The following is a 20,360-nucleotide window of genomic DNA, read 5'->3' as shown; positions in this document are numbered from 1 at the left end:
GCAAAAAAAAAAAAAAAGACAGAAGAAAGGGGAAAGTGATTTGTTTTTCAATTTTCAGAAGGGCGGGTTTCCCTCTGCCTTCGGAAGGCAGTGGGGGTAGGAATAATATCAATGGTGTTTGGAGCAGAACCATAAGCCTCTCCTCACCAAAGCCAAGGTTTATCAATCAGAGGAAAAGCCAGCTGTGTCTGGTTTGTCCAAGATAATGAGAAGAGTGATGTGACCTTCCTCCAAAGCAGGCTGGATGCCCTATCTCAGGAGAACCTCCAGCCCAGGACTGCATAACAGATGACTCTGTTATGTGTGGTAATGGGTTCAATGTGACATCCATGATGTCCAGCCATGTGGGAGAAAATATCACAGGGTGCTCAGTGCAAATCAATGCCGGGACCTGGGTTCGAGCTGATGCTGGTCCAGTGTTCAGCTCCGCATTTTGACCCCGTGAAGTGAGGGCTCTGGCACAATCGTAATCACTGACCATAAAACTGTGAAGTGCTAATTAAGGACTAATAGGTACTAGGTAGCTATGCTCATGGAACTCGACTCTGGCATTGCTGCTAATTAATTAAGTGATCATTTTATAACTCATTAGAAATACTCACGTATTCATCCAGAATAAGGTAGGAGTCTTTCATCTGCAAAGGAGAAGTTAATACAAATTTAGTTTCAGGTACATTTTTCAGTGTGTGAGCTCAACTGTCCACCTTTAGTGTTTGCATTGTGTTATTTTGGATCCAGCATTTCTCATTTCCCTTGAGTTGCCTTTGTCATGGCCCTTGCAAGACGAGGCTCTGTTTGTGTGTATTCGGTTTCCAACAGATCACAGCAGGCCTGGACTCTCTGCTCTTTGCTGAAATGGTCAAACATCAGAACCTCCATCCTGAAGGCTTCCCTGACAGTGAACTCCAAGGCAATTTCCCCATCCCTTCACGCTTTGGGAGAGCCCTTTTCTTCCTTACTTGATATTTTCAACGACTGTGTCCACCATGTATCTAATATCCCCCTTCTCAACTTATAAAGCAGAACTGTCTTGAATGGTATTTTTTTGGAGCTAAAGGGTGGCTTTTCCTGAGGATTTTAATATTACCCTAACATTACTTATAAATAGTTACGCCTTCTATAGGTATAAAGAAGGTGTACCTGTACTGTCGATCGGAAGGTATTTCTTCCATACCTACCCATAGATGGGGGTCTGCAAAGTGTTTTCTGTGAAGGGTCAGATAGTAAATATTTTCGACTTGGCAGGCGACACAGTCTGTCACAACTAATCAACTGTGCATCGCAGCCCAAAAGACAATGCAAACAATACATAAGGAAAAGAGCTCGGCTGAGCTCCACTGAAACTTCATTTATGGGCCCAGAAACACAACTTTACATAATGTTCACTGGTCATGAGTACGATTCTTGCTTTGATATTTTCCCTCATCGACTCTCAACTTGCATCCTGTACTACAACAGGTGGCAGGCCAGACCCACCCCTCAGGCCAGCATTTGCCGACTCCCATGCGGGGATGGGAGCAGACCCACTGTTCAAGGTCTAGCAGCATCAGCGTCACCTGGGAACCAGTTCAAGGTGCAGAGTGGTGGGCCCAGCTCAGACCCGCTGAATAAGGATCTGCCTTTTCACAAGATCTCAGGCGATTTTTTTGAAGTTTGAAAAAAACTGGCTAAAAGGTTGGTGGGCTTTGGGTCATCAAAATTCAGATTTTGCTTCTGATACAAGTCAGGTAAATGAGCACCTACCACTTGGCCTCTTGGTGTATACATACAATGGGGATAATAAATCCTGGCTCATGAAGCATTTGTGAGAATGGCAATGGGTCAAAGAGTTAACAGTCCTTCTTACAAAGGAGGCACTCAACCAGATCTTCTTTCATCTCATATTAGCTATTTAATTACAATGGAGTTTTAAAAAATGTAATAAAATAGTGCATAGAAGAAAACCTCCTCTACCCCTTTTCTCTTCTTTTTGATGGTCATCCTGTCCTGCATTCTAAAATTCTCTTATTCATGCTCACTTCAGTATTACCTTTTAACCTTGAGCTATTTACCTAGAGCCTCAGAAGTCTAAAGCATAAGGAATGAATGTCTGCTATGTGAGTTCCTAGCATTACGTAAGCATACGGGTTAAAGATTTTCCTGTATGTATATTTTTGGATGGCAGATGGAGAAGCTGCTTGTAAAATAATAACACTAATATTTATGTTACAGACTTTTAAAGTTCAAAAAGTTATACAGGTAAAAAAAAACTACTAATAATTCCACTACCCCAAGATAACCATAGGAATATGTAGAGATGCATTTTTTTTACACCTTAGGATTAAACTTCAAATTAATTTTGCATACTGGTTTTTATCTGTATCCAGTATTGTATTATCAGAATTTCTCCTTGTCACTTAAAAATTTTTGGAATATGCATGTTAGTCTGTGTAACATTTCATTCTGTGAACCTACAGATTTACCCATTCTCTCTGTATGCTAAATGACGGGCTATCTTTAATTTGGGGGTATTAATACTGCAGTAACATGTCTTTACATAAATATTTCTCTACATCTGTGAATATTTCTCATGTTATAAGGTACAATTTCTGAATTGAAATATGTGACTATTTCAAAGGTTATAAAGTTAGTAATTTGTTTTCTAGGAAAGTTGCAATGATTTATACTTTTGCTAACAACATGAACTAAATACAATATCAAATGCTCTTAAAATATTTATTTATCGTTCGTTTTCCTTCTGTAGATTATCTATCTATGCCCATTCCTGTTTTGCTTTTTTGGTGTTAATAGATTTTTATTGATTTGAAGAACTTTTCATATATGACTTTATTTGATACAATTCAGTATATCATATTAACATATTTCACTTTTAATTTTATGATATGTGTGACATATAGTTTTGATTTTATGCATTCAATTATACTATCATAATTTTTTTTAAGTTTGTATCTTTCATTAATAAGGAGTTTCCTCTACTGCGGCAGGAAGAAGAAGGATTTTTTTTTCTGTCACTTCTGAGAATACATCTTTAGATACCCTGCCTCTAGTATTACCTGGAAGCTCCATAGTGTGGACTTGTTTGATCAACCGTCTTTTATCCGTTTATGAAATTTGTGGTAATAGGATGGATCCAATGGTCATTACATTCGAAAACTAAACAGTTGGTGAAATATTTCTTTTGCATTCTATGCAACAAAATTATACATAAAGATTATTCAACTAAAGAATGTGATAATGTTGATATCAATAGAGTAGCATTTGTTAGTTCTTTCTATGTTTAGGGACTGTGTCATACATGTATGACACATAGGGACATTATACATATATGAATCGTATATCAAGAATATCTACATGAATCTATATACAATTGTATCATTTGCAAAGTACCACTCTATCCATTGTAGATAGAGAAACTGAAGCTCTCTAAACACCCCACAGCTGGGAGGTGGCAGAGCCAATGGCAGCCTTGTCTGCCCTCACATGGCACTGCTCCCATCTCTCACCACTGAACTCTCTAAAGTAACAATGCGTGGTGCCTTTGGATGAGAGATTTCTCTTTTGGGAATCTACCTTCAGATATAATGATAAAGAAAACAACTTTTGCTTTATACAACCTTCTGGTTAGATTCAGGCACCAAACAGGACACTTCTTTGTGGCGTTCCAGGAATCTTTCAAATTCTTCATCACTAATAACAAATCTTTCTGCTTCTCTTAGAGCATCTTCTCCAGTATTTTCACCTTCAATTAAGAGGCACTGGAACACCTGAAAGGCAATGGTAGCATTGGCTTTGCAGAGAGCTCTCCAACATGTTTTTCCCCAAACCTCACTTCTCCTGTTCAAGCTTCATCTGTTCTGAGCAAAGAAGACTTTACAAGCTGAGGAACATTCTATAAGGATATGGCTTTGGTGAAAGGAAAGCTTGCCCTGAAATTTAGGAATATGATGTTAGAAGCACATTCTTAAAATATAAACTTTCAAAAACTGGTCTAGATTATGTTTGATTTAGTCTTATCATCTAGTATTTTCAGGCAACAAAATAATGGATACTTATTGAAAAAGCATAAACTATAAAAGAGCAAGAAAAATAAATCAGTGTAATCCCATAACCAAGAAAAACACGTTTTAAAAACATTGTTTTCTCTGCTGATTTTTAATATATCCTTCTGAAGTCCTCTAGTATGTGTTTTTCATTTAATATCTAAGAACTGTTTTTCAAAATCATCACTATTATCTTTCAACGGTGTTTTAAGTATACGAATGTGTGTGTGTGTGAGTGTATACAGTGTATGATTCTATACATACTACCATCATTTGAAAATAGAAGTCAGTCCTAGGGAAGGCAAGCAATGAAGAGACTTGCCCAAGGTGACAAAAGGTGACAGCTAACCCAAGACAGAGCCAGGACAAGCCCAGATCTAAAGGATTTCCACGGAAAGGATTGTTCTACACGGAATTTCGCAAACGTCATTGTCTGAGCTACTCAGATCCCACTGTAATCAGATGAGAAGATACTGTCAACACTTCAGTGTTCCCTTTTTTGCTCACTCTGTTTTGGTCCTCAGTTTTTTGATATCTGCCTCCACTGGCCCCTGGTCACAGGATAATTTTGCTATGTGCTTTCGTGGTATCTTCCTTAACAGACTGTGAGCATCCTGGGAGGGACTGTCACCCACCCCCATGCCCCATCCAGGCTCAGGGTAAGGAGAGGTCTGGCAAGGAGGGACTGTCCTTCCACACAAGTTTGATTAATGAGCAGACTTGACTACCAAAGAAAACATACATCACGGGCATTTTTTTCCAGGGACTTTGACTGCAGAACCAGCCAGCCAGAATGGAAGGGCCTCTGCAGGAGAAAACCAAGTCATAGGAGCTGTAAGGGGAACAATACTGAGGGTGTGGGATTGGGCATGGAGGGGTAGAAAGAGCCCCCTCCTCCCATGCTGCTGGAGCAAGCCTACAGGCCACAACAAAGCCTCCCAGTGAGCAGTCCACATGCTCAGTGCTGTTGTCCCAGGCACACAGCTGGTGGCATCTTCCAGCCCACAGCCTCGTGGTGGAGGAGATAGCCTCAGGAAACCAGGTTCCGAGTGCCATGTAAGATTAGAATAAGAACAGGCACCTGATCCAGGGGCATCAATCTATATCAATTGAAAGGCTGAAAGCATCAACAATCTGGTTTTCCAAACAGGCAGGAGCTGCTTCCACCAAAAGAGTCAGGATCTTGAAATGGCAAATCTAGAATGGAAGGCAGCACAGGAGTCAAAATATCTGAGAGGAAGGCCGTGAGATAGGAGAAAACCAAGCTGTGGGGAAAAATACTGACACATCTGAAAAAAGGATGCCAAAAGAGAACTATGAGGAAGACAGTAGCAGCAGGAAACACGGGGCACAGGAGAGAGGTGGGGATAGGAGCGGAGTCTGGCAGGAATGTCAGCATCTCTGAGGCAGCTTAGCCCCCGCCTGGAGCCCCTGCCTTCCTGGTGGATCATAGTTCCCATTTTTCCTACCATACCTCTCTCTTTAGCTTTCCTCCAGTTCCTTCTAGACCTGGGAATGTGGCTGGTATTTCACATCCTTATATATGTAACCAAAAGTCCATGTGCAACATACCTATTAAAAAATGTTAAAAGTACCATCTCCAGCTTCCCCTAACCCATTTCCACATATCACAGGACAGCTTCGGGAAAATGACAGAATACCCCTTACCCTCCTGCCTAACTCTATTTGGAATGCTGACATGGGATTGAAAGAAACCTTCAAGGCAGCTTTAAAGGAAAAGCTGTTCTTTGCGCAGGCAAGCCCTCCAGTCTGGAAGTGACTTTCTGCTTCAGGTCTTGGCTGCCTATGAAAATTCTTTCCATTTTTCAGAGCATAGCCAAATACCTCCTCCTATGTGAAGACTTCCAGTTAAGCCTGGCCTGCTTTGCCACTTCACGTAATGGAAGCCCACATAGCATGCTACTGTGTGAGTTTTCCCCCATCTCTGTGTGTTTGTGCCGGCACTGAGCTCTGCACCTGAACTTTCATTGCATCCACGCTGGGCTCCAGACAGAGGTGCTGCGTAGCTATACAACAATCTCCACAACGGCTCATTAGAAATACATGTTTTGCAAGCCCTCCCAACTATACTTGCCTTGACCACAGACCCTGTTTCAGGACAGCAGATATAAGGCCCAAGAGGCTGTTTTTTAAACAGCCTCCTGATTCGATGCTGAGGAGCCGTCAAAGGTAGAAAAGGGTTTTAGTCATCATGTCTGCATGTAGTGGCTGCCGTATATGTGGAGCTGGCTTGTGTGTGTGGCCTTTAGGCTTTTAGTAGCGAGTAGTGGGGTCAGCCCTAATGCATGAATCTGGGAATAAAAGTACCATTTTGCTACAACTTGGGGATGACTTTACCCCTAATGTCTTCCAGAAATTCACTGAATCAGAATTTATGAGGAACCTGTATCTGTCCATCGATAAGCCAAGAGTTTCAGAAAGAAATTTTGGCTTTCTATGAACATATTCTTTCAAACATTTCCAAGCACTGAGCATGTTTTTTGATGTTTATCCTCACAATATTTCCAAAGGAAATCATTTCAAGTTCTCAGAAAAGGGAAGTAAGGCAAAGAAAAGTGTAGTTATAAGTCTACTATAGCTGAAAAGCCAAGGACCTGACTTCTGGAATGGCTTGCAAGGTCCAGAGTTCTCTTGTATAAGTGTTGTTTTCAGTTTCATTGAAAAACGTTGTTCCTGAATGTTTTCTTGCAGGAAATCGGCAAAAGCAACCTTGTGTACTTACTTTCCAGCGGACAGGGTTTAACGCTTTGATCTGTTCAGTCATGTCCTCTTCCACGTTGAAACGATTAATGACAGAATTTATCTTAAAAGCGACTTTATAATTCCTACACCACGTCCTCAGCTTTTGAAGGTTTTCCACGTGGCTCTTCTTTCCTTGGCCACGGCCAATAAGGACGTTGACTTGCTCATCAAAGCTGTCACAGGAGATAGCGAGAATGTCCAAATATTCACCTGAAGGAAAATGATCATCTTTAAACTCTTCTATCCAAGGACCAAGCCCCTCAGGCTATTTATAGCTCCTGTGATAAAATATATCTTGTTTTAATTTTTTAAAAGGCACTTTTCCTTATACCCACAAAACTCATTGAGATATAAATTATACTTTCTTCTGGTGTCAAACAAACTTGAAAATATGCATGAAATATAATGATGCAAATACAGCTGATTATTTGAAAATTCTTCATGTGTATATGTGTGAACACTTGTTGATATATTTAAATGAGGTTTTTCATTTATTCCTGCACAGAAGCCTCCAGACTTATTTATGAACAATTATAAATTTACTTCTTTTTCTTTCCAACACACAGATAAAACTGCCCTATTGAAGATGCCTAGTATTTTTGCCTAGTTCATCAGTTTCTTCTTGGCATCTCCTTGATGGTTGATTAATCATCTAAATATTTAGAGACACTCTACATGATGTCAGGGACAACCGTGCTAGATGTGGAGGAAACCAAGAGAAAGGGAAGCCTGGTGCGGGAATAACGTGCAAACAGGCCCCTCCGTGCAACATGGTTATGTGAAGAGCTGTGATGGCGGGTTGTTTTGGGAGCACGGAAAGTGTTCAGTTACCTTCGTTTTGGTCTCTGTAACACCAGTTCCTACTCCATCTCTCCTGCTACCTCTTCAGTTTCCTCTGCTCCTTCATGTCACCCCTTATCTCTTAAGTACAGGCATTCTCAATGGCTGAGTCATTCCTTGCAGTTGATTAAGTCTGAGTTTTCCTAGTTTTGTGACTTGTTAAGAGTTGACTATTTTTCTTAAAATTACTTTCAAATTATAGAAGCTAGAAAGTCCTAAAACTCTTTAAGCGACTATCCTCTAAAGTTATGAAAAGAGGCATTTTAATTCCTATTTTGGGGCTAATTTTATTTTGCCCATAAGTAACACAAGCCCTCAAAACATCTAGCAGAAACTGGAACCAGAATAAAGCAACTGTCCATTATTTAAAACAACTCAAAACATTCTAAAATTGATCTGAAATAAATTCCTAATGGCATATCACGTGGTGAAAAGGCAAGTAAGTGAGCCCCTGACCTCCAGACAGACCAGGAACTAAGTTCAAAACCAAAAACATAGAGACTTATCAGTTATACTAAAGACTGACCTAGTTGATTTCCAAGTCATCTGAGGATCTGTAAGTCAATTGCTATATTCTACCCCCTTTCCAGCTTTTGCTCTGTCTCCATGATAACTCTCCTCCTGTTCTCAGCGTTTCCTTTACAAAACTCTTGGGAAGACAGATTTAATGGAGCAGATCTGTTTGCTCAGCCCCTACATCTTTCCAGGAGAACCTGGAACCATGGTGGAATCTTGGCCACCCCCTGCATATATGACCAACATGATATTCTATATATCACTAATTGGTGAGGTGTATAAACCTGGAGCAATGGGGCCTGTTGAATCAACTTGTCAAGACTTGCCAGGACTGTTTAACAAGATCCACGATTTCCTTGTTTGCATCGTTGGGGTCCTGAGTTTCAGTTTCAGTAGCTGGTTCCACAGCAGCATGGGCGTAAATGACCAGGCCTGTATCAAGCCTCATACCCTAGAACTCGAATGGGCCTTTCTGTGCAAAGGCATTCCAAATATGTCCCCGTAGTTCACTGCTAGAGAGAAAGTACAACCTGTGAGGCCTGGGACGGAGAAGGACTCAGAAGCCTGCATCTGGCCTTTCTGGACTCTGGTGATGTAAGTGTTTACCCTGACATTTCTGTTTTGTTTCCTTTACTCTAAGAAACCCTAGCAGTGGCCGGGTGCAGTGGCTCAGGCACTTTGGGAGGCTGAGTCGGGAGGATCATGAGATCAGGAGTTTGAGACCAGCCTGGCCAACATGGTGAAACTCCCATCTCTACTAAAAATACAAAAATTAGCTGGGTGTGGTGGCAGGTCCCTGTAATCCCAGCTACTTGGGAGGCTGAGGCAGGAGAACTGCTTGAACCTGGAACCCAGAGGCAGAGGTTGCAGTGAGCTGAGATAGAGCCATTGCACTCCAGCCTGGGTGACACAGTGAGACTCCGTCTTAGAAAAGAAAAAAAAGAAAAGAAAAGAAAAGAAAAAAGAAAAGAAAAGAGAACCCCTAGCCATAAGTATAACTGGCTATTGAGTGTTGGAAGTCCTTCTTGCAAATTACCAAATTGGAGAGGTAGTGGGGCTCTGAAACAGCTCCTCTCATTCACTCAAGCACATAGACCCATCTCTGACCCATTAGACAAAGGTGGACCAGACAGGAATCTACATACATTTGGTCCTCACAATGTCTAAAAATATTTCTAATTATTTGCAAATACTTATTATTGTAGATTTTTGATCTTTGTTCAATAATTTGAGGATCATCCAAATTCTCATCTTGCACAAAAATCAGCGAAAGCTCCTAGTTGGCTGTCTACTCATGCACTGTAGGAATACGGCATGAGGCTTCCCTTTCTCCACAGTCTTCATGCTTTCTTATTGTCTCCACGCTGCTGACAGCAGCTTTCCTTCCATGCTTCTCAATTCACTAATGTATACCACTTTCTCCCACAAGTCTGAGAGCTTTGACTTGGACGCGCAGTGCTGTCCTTGCTAAGCACACCACAAGGACATCCTGGACAGCTGATCTTGGAGGAAGAGCACTGGCTGGGTGCCCACCCAGAAAACCCCACCAGTTAGTCTCCATCACACTGCTTTCTCAGTTTCTTTTGTATCTGTCTGAGGATGGCTCCCAAAGTTCACTTTTGAACCTCAGACCCCCTGTGTGACAAAGTGCTGCCCTTCACTACCGTTTTGGTTTTACACACTGCCTTGTGGGCCCTTCCTAATTCACCTGCACCTGACACCTTTGCTCTTCTCTTCCTGATTCACCCTTATCTGATGGACACTTCAACCCACATCCACAGTGCCCCTCCCCCATGGTCCATGTCTGCACCATCTCAGATGAGGTATCAAAGATGTCTCAGCAACATCCTCAAGAGATTATAAATGCAGCTTCTCTTTGAATGATTTCAAGGCTCGGAACAGCGAATACAACAAAAGGACAGAGAATTGTACCATAACAGCCTGCACCTGTTCCCCAACATGACAGTACATATAAGAAGAGCTAATGTTTTCCAAGTCCTTCCTAAGTTTCAAGTACTGCTATATGTACATGACATCTGCAGAAAACGGAACTGCGAGGAACCTCAGCAGCCTTAGAATTCAGCAGTTCTTAATCCTGGCTACACGGTGAAATCCCTTTGAGCCCCCCACATTGGCCAATCCACACACCACGAGGTTGTGATACAATTAGTCATGGATCCAGTCCAGTCTCAACAGAGATATTTTATTACAAAGTTGTCAAATGTGTCACTTTTCCCTGCTAGTGTCTAAACTAAGGCCAGAGGTCTTATATTTGCTAAATTGCAATGTACAAGATAGTCATCTCAGTAATAAGGTCTATTATCTAACTTGCCAAACTTGTGTACGGAGAGCCCTATGGAACTAAAATTGCCATAATGCCATGCACAGCTTGAAAAGCGATTAGAGTAAGCAAGATTAGTTTTTCCTCCCTTCCAGCTCCTCAGCAGGTCTGGCTGAAGGCCCAGGATGGAAAGAAATACAAGAACCGACAGTAACAATAGCAATAAGGAGAGGGCCATCCCATGAAGCGCACCATAATTCTGGAACCACTTCTCCCGGATCAGGCTTCCGTTGCTCACGATGCTCACGCTGGGCAGCTGCAGCTCTGCTTTGCAGAACTTCACCAGCTTGCCCAGGTATTCTCCCCGGTCATGAATAAATGGCTCTCCGCCTGAAAAGTTGATCTTCTCCATACCTGTGCGAGGTGATACATCAATTTTACCAGTTAACAAATATATATATATATATATATATATTTTTAATAGCAAAAATAATATTTTCTCAATGTCAAAAAGTGAAATAAAACTTTCTCATTATCTTCCCCTCCTCTAACCCTAGTTCCCAACGCCAATCCTACCCAATGGGAATAGGCTGTGTTTAATTCAGGGTCTAAACAGGGATGCAGGGGATTGGTTACACAGATGAATAGAATTGCTCAGACACTAAAGGGTACAATGAGGCAACACAGGGATTTGCACAGCAGAAAGCCACATGCCCCCCACCCACCCGCCATGTGGTGTGACTGTCCATGGGCCAGCTGCCAGCCTGAGAATGACACTCCTCCTCACTCTGTGTTTCCCACCCTACTCCTTCTCCTGGATTCTGTGTCCCCTTCTCTCTTGGGGTTACTCCCTTATTTTGGAAAATTCCTTTACAAGCTTCCTGAAAAAAATATAAAATAGAAATTAAAGCAGAAACTTGTATACCTGAAAATGCATTGGTGATCAATTGTTTGGCCAGGTGTCACATTCTAGGTGAAATCATTTTTACTCATTTTTTTTTTAATACATTTGATTGCACTTTAGGTTCTGGGGTACATGTGCAGAATATGCAGAATTATTGCATGGGTACATACGTGGCAATGTGGTTTGCTGACTCCATCCCTACCGTCACCTACATCTGGCATTTCTCCCCATGTTATCCCTCCCCAACCTCCCTACCCTCTGATGTCCCTCCCCTATTCCCCCGCAACAGACCCCAGTGTGTGATGCTCCACTCCCTGCGTCCATGTGTTCTCATTGTTCAACATCGGCCTATGAGTGAGAACATGCGGTTTGATTTTCTGTTCTTGTGTCACACACTGGGGTCTGTCATGGGGGAAATAGGGGAGGGACAGCGGGGGGTGGGGAGTTGGGGAGAGATGGCATGGGGAGAAGTGCCAGATATAGGTGATGGGGAGGAAGGCAGCAAATCACACTGCCATGTGTGTACCTATGCAACAATCTTGCACGTTCTTCATATGTGCCCCCAAACCTAAGATGCAATACAAAAAAAAAAATCTGGAGATAACAGATGCTGGATAGGATGTGGAGAAATAGGAACACTTTTACACTGTTGGTGGGAGGGTAAATTAGTTCAACCATTGTGGAAAACAGTGTGGTGATTCCTCAAGGACCTAGAAATAGAAATTCCACTTGACCCAGCAATCCCATTACTGGCTATATATCCAAAAGATAATAAATTGTTCTATTATAAAGACACATGCACACGTATGTTCATTGAGGCACTGTTTACAATAGCAAAGACCTGGAACCAACCCAAATGCCCATCGATGATAAACTGGACAAGGAAAATGTGGAATGGAATACTATGCAGCAATAAGAAATGATGGGTTTGTGTCCTTTGTAGGGAAATGGATGAATCTGGAAACCATCATTCTCAGCAAACTTACTCAGTTTTAAGTGTTCTTGTTCAGAGGCCTGATAGCACCCTCATTGTAATCCTTTGTAAGTGCATGGCTTTCTCTACTCTCCAGAAGCTTTCTTCCTAACGTTTTGAAATCTCAAGTCAGGGTGTCCTCAAAATCTCTCTTTAGTCACCATCTGGCCACCTCGATGGCCTCAATCTGAAATCACAGCTCTTTATGTTATGAAAAAAAAATCTCATATTATTTGATTGTTCGCACCTTGTCTCAATTTTTACTTTTTCCTTTTTCTGGAACTTCTATTACTGGAATATTGGAGTGTGTAAATTTAACCACTCTTTTCTTATCGTTTTCCTTCCTATGTCTATCCTGTTTTTTGGTCTCATTTTGGTAAGACTTTACCTTTTTGTCTTTCTATTAAAATTGTAATTTTAGAAACCCCACTTTTAGTTCCCGAGATGCTTCCATATTCTGACTATTCCTTTCCTGGCATTCTATTTTTGTTTCGCACATGCAATTCTTTCTTTCATCTCTCTGTAATTACTAGCTATAGATTTTTTGGAAATTTTCTTCTTTCTACATCCTCTCTGTGCATTTGTTTTGGTGTCTGTCTTTTCTTTTGATTTTTTGTTCATTCATTCAAATTTCAGTGTGGTGAAATAGCAGAATGGAATTTTGTGATGAAGGGGGTGCTGGTCCAAAGGAGGGTTTTACTATGGAGAGACAGAGAGGTAAACTGGCCTATTCATTGGAAAACCTCCAAATGCCAATATCCTTGCTCTTTACTCTGGAGTCATCTTGTTTTCTCAGATAAGAATATCTGCCTCTTGCATATGTTATACATCTGCCTTCCTGCATTCTAGGAGGATGGGTCTATACGATACACACCCACCTGCCTGCATTCTAGGAGGATGGGCCTGTGCATCACACACCTGCCTGTCTACATTCTAGGAGGATGGGCCTGTGATTTACACACCTGTCTGCCTGCATTCTAGGAGGACGGGCCTTTGCATCATTTACCTGCCTGTTTGCATTCCAGGAAGATGGGGCCTCCCTACCTGCTGGGCAGACTTGCTCTGACTTCTGCTGTTTTCAGTGGGTGGTTCCTGTTCTTCACTGCAGCTAGTATCCCTGAGTGCTCAGCCCTTAGGAACCAGATCCTTCAGAAAAAAAACCTCCGTCATCTGCAGGAATTGGGGAGGGGCCATGGAGAAAGTACAAAGTAGTAAAAGAGTACCTAATTCCTGCCTCACACCAACCTTCCATATCAAATGATGGGGCCAGTTTCTGAAACTCTCTGTGTTCTGTGGAGCAATCTGGTGAGTTTCCTATTGCCATCTCCCTGAAGACACATGCAGAAACTGCTTCATGCCATGAATTGGTTACAATTGTGTATTGATTTCTTTGTAGTTTTATTCTCCTTCTTTTAATTCTTTTACTGTAATTTTAATGCAGTGGAGGAGAATTTGGAGGAAATGAAGATAAATATGCCACAATCAACTACAAGGCCCAGAATATCTCGAAATTCAGATGTTTATACAGTGATATTATGATGAGGTTCATTTCTAATTCTATTCCGTTCAATCCAGTTCACTGAGTACTTGTTAGCTGATCTGTGTTATGGCCACATCATAGTAGGTAATTTCCAGAATGAGCCTTTCACGAGTGAGCAACTTTTCCCACCAGATGAAGTTCTCAATGTCCACTTCACAGAACTCTGGCTATGTTGAAACCAGTTGTAAAACAATGTGCTCAGATTAGAGGAGAGCAGCTGTTGGTTTAAAACATGGAGAAGAAAAGGAAGAATGTGACAAGTCACAGAAATGGAAGCAGGTCAGGCACGGTGGCTCATGCCTGTAATCCCAGCACTTTGGGAGGCCGAGGTGAGAGGATCAGCTGAGGCCAGGAGTTCTGGACCAGCCTGGCTAACCCATCTCTATTAAAAATGCAAAAAAATTAGCCCAGTATAGTGGTGAGTATCTGTAAACCCAGCTACGTGGAAGGCTGAAGTGGCATAATTGAACCTGGGAGGCGGAAGTTGCAGTGAGCCAAAATCCTGCCACTGTCCTCCAGCCTGGGTGACAGAGCGAGAGTCCATCTTAAAAAAAAAAAAAAAAAAAAGCAGACACTGGAATCAGAAGCCAAAGAAGTAAATGTTAGACCCAGTAAACATCTCAAACAGATTTGGTCATGGGAATAAAATAACTAGGAATACCAGCTAGAGCAGCAGAACCACAAGAACATTATTCATGAGCTTATCCATTCAAACTTTGCACCTACTAAGTGCTGAATACCATGCTTGGCAGTTTAATGTGTACAGTCTCACTGCCATATATCTTTTGAAATGCCTTCTTGACTTAGTGTTGAGGCCCTGGCTAGAAGCCAGTCAGTTCCTCTTGTTGAGCAGCCAATTAAGCTGACTCTCTGACTACTTTGTCTATACTAACATCCTGGGCCACTCTTCACCACTCTAATCATCCCAGGGCCTGGTACCAGAAAACCAGGGACAGAATCTATGCTTTAGGGCCCGTTGAAATTATCCAAACAAGCCCGTGCCAAGCCTGCTGGCCCTGCCTTACCTGTTTGCTCCTGTGGAAACTGTCCTATGGGCTTATTCTACAATCCCCATCTTCCCCTGCCTGATGACTAACGTGGTGCTTCCTGCGTGGTCCTGGAGGGCCCATGGTGCACTCCCCAAGGTATTGGGAGTCACAAAGCTGCAAAGCTCTTTCTGGTCTCTCTTATTCTGTATCTGGCCTCACCATACGCCACCCAAGGTAATAAGGTTAAAACTTTCAATCCTTAAATAACCCATGGGAAGGAATTATTATCTGGTAATTGGTGCAAGAATTGAAGCCAAGAAAGGTTAAACAACTTGTTCAAGATCATAAAGCTAGAGAAAAGGGGAGCTAGGGTACATGCCTAGGCTCCAAAGCCTTGAGCCTTTATAAGTAGAAAAGCCTCCACCCTGGTGTTCCTGGAACAGTTTTGGTTTATGGTAGACAAAACAGTACCTGTGAGTTAGTTCTAGTGTCCCCTCACACTCTCAGATGTGTCAATGATTGGACAGTGAGACATTACATCACCTCCCTATTTATAATCCATCATGCTGGGAGGCTGCTTGAGTGACATTCATTGTAATCTGAAAACAAAACACAGTTACCTAATAAGCGTGGAGATGTAGCAGCAGATAAACTGGAGAAAGTAAGACAGGGTACTGGCCAGTGGCAAAGAACTGCTAACAATTTTGAGGAGTATAGTTAAAAGGGATGGAAGAAGAAGAAAATGGAAGGAACAGAATTTAGAGGCACAGTTAGGATCTTAGACAAAGAAGAATTGATTGACAGTGGTGTTAACATACACGAGTGATCACATTACAGCCCAGATCGGATGCTCATTGTTTTAAATTCTATTCAGTCTTTCCGAACAGAATTTCAAAGCAGTTTAAAAGCCAGGAAAGCAAATAATATATTTTAGAAGTATCTTTAGCCAGAACAGTAAATTTTAATTTTAAATATAATGTATAAAATATATATTAAAATTCAAATTTTAATGTAATTTTAAACCTTTAATTACCACTGACAGAGCAGGAGCACTGTCATCTCGTGACAGACACTGCCACTTTAAATTCCAGCACCCTTTCTTAGCCTCACGCATTTCAAGAAAATCACTTCTCTAACTGCAAGAAGCCAGAAAGAACAGACAGTAAAACACAGATAAGACAGCTCGGGCATGGAGGGAGGTGCGGGGGGAGGTCTCTTGGTAACTGCCAAGCTTCACCCTCATATAATGGGCCCCAGTGAAGCAGTGGGCCTTAATAAGGACATTCCTTTCCCTTCAGGTGGACTGATAGGGAAGCTAAAAGCAGACTCAGGGTGGGTATGCCAGCAGCTGCAGGAAGATGTATGGAAACAGACACAACTCCCTCTCCCAGATAAGCACAACAAAGAAACACAGAAGCAGTGTAACCCTCTCATAAACTCTTCCACTCTAAATCTTTAAAAACTCTTAGTCTGTGAGAGTGTGGGCTCTGACCTAGCTTGGCCAGAAGCCCCTCTCATGTTTGTTTTCTCTAAAATAAACCTGTCTTTGACTGCAGAGCCACCTTTTGTGTTTCTTTCCTCTTTCTTTAAGGCTTACAACCACAAAAATACGTTTTCCTCCATTATCTAGAAATCTCTCTTACAGGAAAATACAACCTACACTATCCTGTAAGCATTTCAATTAACTTTGCTTTTACTTACTTAAACCAAGAGGTTATTATATAAAAGTATTAATTATAATTATTAATAGGTTATCATTTATGACAAAAAATACGTGAACATTCACTTATTTCTGCCTTGCACCAACTTTTGAGATTGGTTTATCAGTTATCATTTTTATCTAATGATAATTTTAAGATCATGGAACTGAAACTCAGAAAAGTTAAATGTCTTGACAAGTCTAGTAAATGTTAGAGCAGAAACTCAAACCCTGGTTTTCTAAATGAAAGCTGTAATTTCATTCAACATATCTCCTTATATTCATTCATTTATCTAAAAACATTTATTAAGGCTCTATAACATTCTAGACACTCTGCTAGGCATGAAGATACATAGGAGGGTCAAATTCAACCTTGGAACATAATTTCTTTGAGGACCAAGACATTAAAAACAAAATTGAACAAAATAGTACATTTATAGGAGCTGCAAGACACCTTTGTAGCAAGTGCTACGAGATTACAAATGAAAAGTAAATGGCATAATTTTGGCCACAGAGGACCAAGGAGAATTCGAAGGAGCTTTGAAAGTTCACCAACACAGATTTGAGGACCGATATTCTAGGACGAGACAACACTATGACCACTCTTAATGATTTTGGTGTTTGAAGAAAATGAGTGTGAAAAGCTGTGTCTACAGCAGAGGGAATCCAAGCCATCAGGGTAGTGGATGCTGAGAGCAACATTGAGCTTGCCAGGGACCTTGACAATGATGCTCATAAGTAGGAGAGTTAGGTGCGGAGTTAATCACCAAAACTACATTTTAAAATGAGACCAGCAGTTTTCAGTGGGGTGAGAAGAGACAGTGAGTTGAATTATAATCATCATGGTGAGAAATGACAGGAATTTGGGCTAAGCCACACTGAGAATGGGAAGTCAGGCTCACTTCAGCAATCAGCTTTGGGGGACTAAGCTAATGTAACGAGGAGGAAAGAAGTCAGATTCAACATAGCGCACACTGTATGATTTCATTTATATAAAGAACAGGACAGGCAAAATGAATCTGTGAGTTAGAAGTCCAGCAAGTGCTTACCTTTGAGGACCAGGGTAGTGGCCAGAGTGCAGCATGCACTTCTCGGGGCTGGTGATGCTTTCTCTCTGGATCTGCAGGCTATTTACCTCACTGTGATTGCTTTGTGAAATTCATCAAGATGTACACCCTGAATATGTGTAATCTGATGCATGTATGATATGCTTTCATTAAAAAGTAAAACAAGGAGGGAAAGAAGCTAAAGATGTTGCCGAAGGTACTAGCTGAGAAGATACTCTAGGACAGACAGAAAAACAAGGATGGAAGGAAGAACAGATCTGGAGTGGAAGATGTTGCATTTGAAGGTCGCGTGCTGAGTTACCTCCAAGGTGCTGCAAGTTATTAATGTGGTGATGCTCAGTAAGGATTCTTTAGAGCTATTTGTTAAATATTTGTTAAAACAAATTTGTTAAAACAATTTTAAGGTTTCCTATTAAAAGAACACACGCGAACTCAAATATAAGGTTCAACTATTTCTGTTTTTATGTAAAAGTTTTTGTTTTTGTTTTCAACTTTCCTAATTACTAATAACTGTTTCTGGAAAACCCAAATTTGTTAGTGTTGTGGGTGAACTCAGAAAGTGATACAGTCTTCCCAAACTGCCTCTTACCAAACACTGAGTGTGACAGGGACCTGCCCTTTGCATAGACCTCTGCTTGCTTCCAAGAGATAGGAAGGACAGGTTTGCTCCACCAATCCCCCACTCTGGGCCAACTCTGTGACTTAGGAAGGACCCACTCCAAAATTCATTGAATTATTTTCTCGCAGGACAACATACTGACCATGCAATGGTAAATGGTGAGCTTGAGTTTTGGAGAAGTTCTCCAGCTTGTGTGCCTCCAGCCCCTCCTCACTTTACCCCACTGTCCGGTGGTGGAGAATCCTGATTTCTGCCTGGGACCAGGGACTCACCAGCTTCCTTGAGCAAAAGCAATCCTCTCTTTGCTTCCTCAAGGGGCAGCACAAAGGATGTTTTGGCCGTGTGGAAACAGAAGCCGCATTTGTAGTTGCACTGGCGAGTGAAGTGGTAGTTGACGCTGGTAGGGGTGGTGGGCAATGGGGGGTCCTCTTCTTCCTCTTTGGTCTTGTCTGGCTCTCTCGGGACCAGCTGCTTCTTTGACCTCTTTGTCCCTGGCAGCCAGAACGTTGCCCTCAACCAACAGAACAGCAGGACCAGGCTCCTCCACAGAGAGCTCAAAGGCAGACTAAACACACTCAGTAGCTTCCCAGCAAAAGCAGCAGGTGTGAGCACCCACATGGTGGCAGACGCCTGGAGCAGAGCAGTCCCTGCATGCCAGGGACTTGCTTTATATATGGGTGGAAATCAGCAGTCTCTGAGCAACCTGTCATCGGGGAGCAGGACACACCTACTTCGACTAACACTCAGCTGAGTTAGAGTTTCGATTTTGCCATATATGAAAGTGAAAGTTGAAACAGGGCCAAGACTGAAGAGTAGAGATGGGGACCAGTGTTCCTGCTTTCTCCACTCACAGATGCCTCCATCCACTTGTATTGTGACAGTCTCTCTAGCCTGATGTAGTTACAGATGAGGACAGCAGTCTCTATGAATATCTAACTCTCTGTCCAATAGAGAGACACAGGTGCACTGATCAATACGCTTTGTACTTGTTGCATTATTTTCTCTTGACATAGCCAAGTAACAGTTTTTGCTCCATCATGGGTGAGCCCTCAGAAAAAGTTTCTTTTTTTTTTTTTTTCTCAAGACAGAGTCTTGCTCTGTCGCCCAGGCTGGAGTGCAATGGCATGATCTTGGCTCACTGCAACCTCTGCCTCCTGGGTTCAGGCAGTTCTCCCACTAGCGAAATTTCCCACTCAGCCTCAACCTCCTGAATAGCTGGGATTACAGGTGTGTGCCACCACGCCCAGCTAATTTATTTTTTATTTTTTTAGTAGAGTTGGGGTTTCACCATGTTGGCCAGGCTGGTCTTCAACTCCTGACCTTGTGATCTGCCTGTCTCGGCCTCCCAAGTGCTGGGATTACAGGCATGAGCCACCGCACCTGGTTGGAAAAGTTTCTTTTTAAAGCCAGATAATAAACAGGCTGATTGGCTGGTGGTGGATGAGTCCAAGATCATTCACCTGAAGACCCCTTTCAGATGACAGTGAAAAGGCATGGAACCAAATTGAATTTAGGTCTTACTACTTCATTAGCTATTCAGCCTTATTTATGCAAGGTGACAGTGTTAAAATTTAGATATTTACATCTTCCTGTATTTCAATATCACTTTTGATAGATATTTTTAGTTAGAGGAAATCCAATGGTTTTCTAAGATGCTTCCCAATTGGTGAGAATTACTGTGTCATCATTTATTTGTCTTTACCATTTTCTTGAAAGCCTTGTTTACCTTTTTACTGAAACTTCCCTTTTAGCGCTCTTTCATAAGAATTGTGTGTAAACATGTGATCTTGTGCTTTCATGACGCCTGTAGAAAGTTGGAAGAGTCCCAGTAGCTGAACTGCTAAAGCCACAATGTCACTGGGTGACTTTGAATAAGCAACTTTACGTCTCTGGATTTCCATTTCTTCATCAGCAAAAACACGTATCTCATGCGATTTTTGTGCAGAGAGAAAATGCTTATTTTTGTGAAGAATTCACAAAATAATGTCTGGCAAACTTTAAGTGTTCAGTTATTCTAACTCTAATTTGTTATTCTGATAGTGCCATATTCTGAACAGAAACAGATGATTCTTGTTATTCTGATACTATCATATTCTGAATAGAAACAGAAATGACTTATTTTACTTAAA

General features: G+C 41.7%; 1 protein-coding gene across 1 annotated transcript in view; it reads right to left on the bottom strand.

Annotated features, from left to right (window-relative positions):
• RSAD2 (radical S-adenosyl methionine domain containing 2) overlaps positions 1-19,281 on the bottom strand; it is a 22,212-nt gene extending 2,931 nt beyond the window's left edge. The window contains exons 1-5 of the mRNA XM_017541999.2: positions 18,504-19,281; positions 10,693-10,854; positions 6,784-7,013; positions 3,615-3,764; positions 603-635 (exon numbers count right to left, since the gene is read on the bottom strand). Coding sequence (XP_017397488.1) covers positions 603-635; positions 3,615-3,764; positions 6,784-7,013; positions 10,693-10,854; positions 18,504-18,849 — 921 coding nt within the window. The 5' untranslated portion in view covers positions 18,850-19,281. The remainder of the gene's footprint in view (positions 1-602; positions 636-3,614; positions 3,765-6,783; positions 7,014-10,692; positions 10,855-18,503) is intronic.
• Between the last annotated feature and the right edge of the window lie 1,079 nt (positions 19,282-20,360).

Source organism: Cebus imitator, unplaced genomic scaffold, assembly GCF_001604975.1.
Source record: "Cebus imitator isolate Cc_AM_T3 unplaced genomic scaffold, Cebus_imitator-1.0 Scaffold139, whole genome shotgun sequence".
Taxonomy (NCBI): Eukaryota; Metazoa; Chordata; class Mammalia; order Primates; family Cebidae; genus Cebus; species Cebus imitator.
Note: the sequence above shows the minus strand (reverse complement) of the source record. Positions and strands in the feature narration are given on the sequence as shown.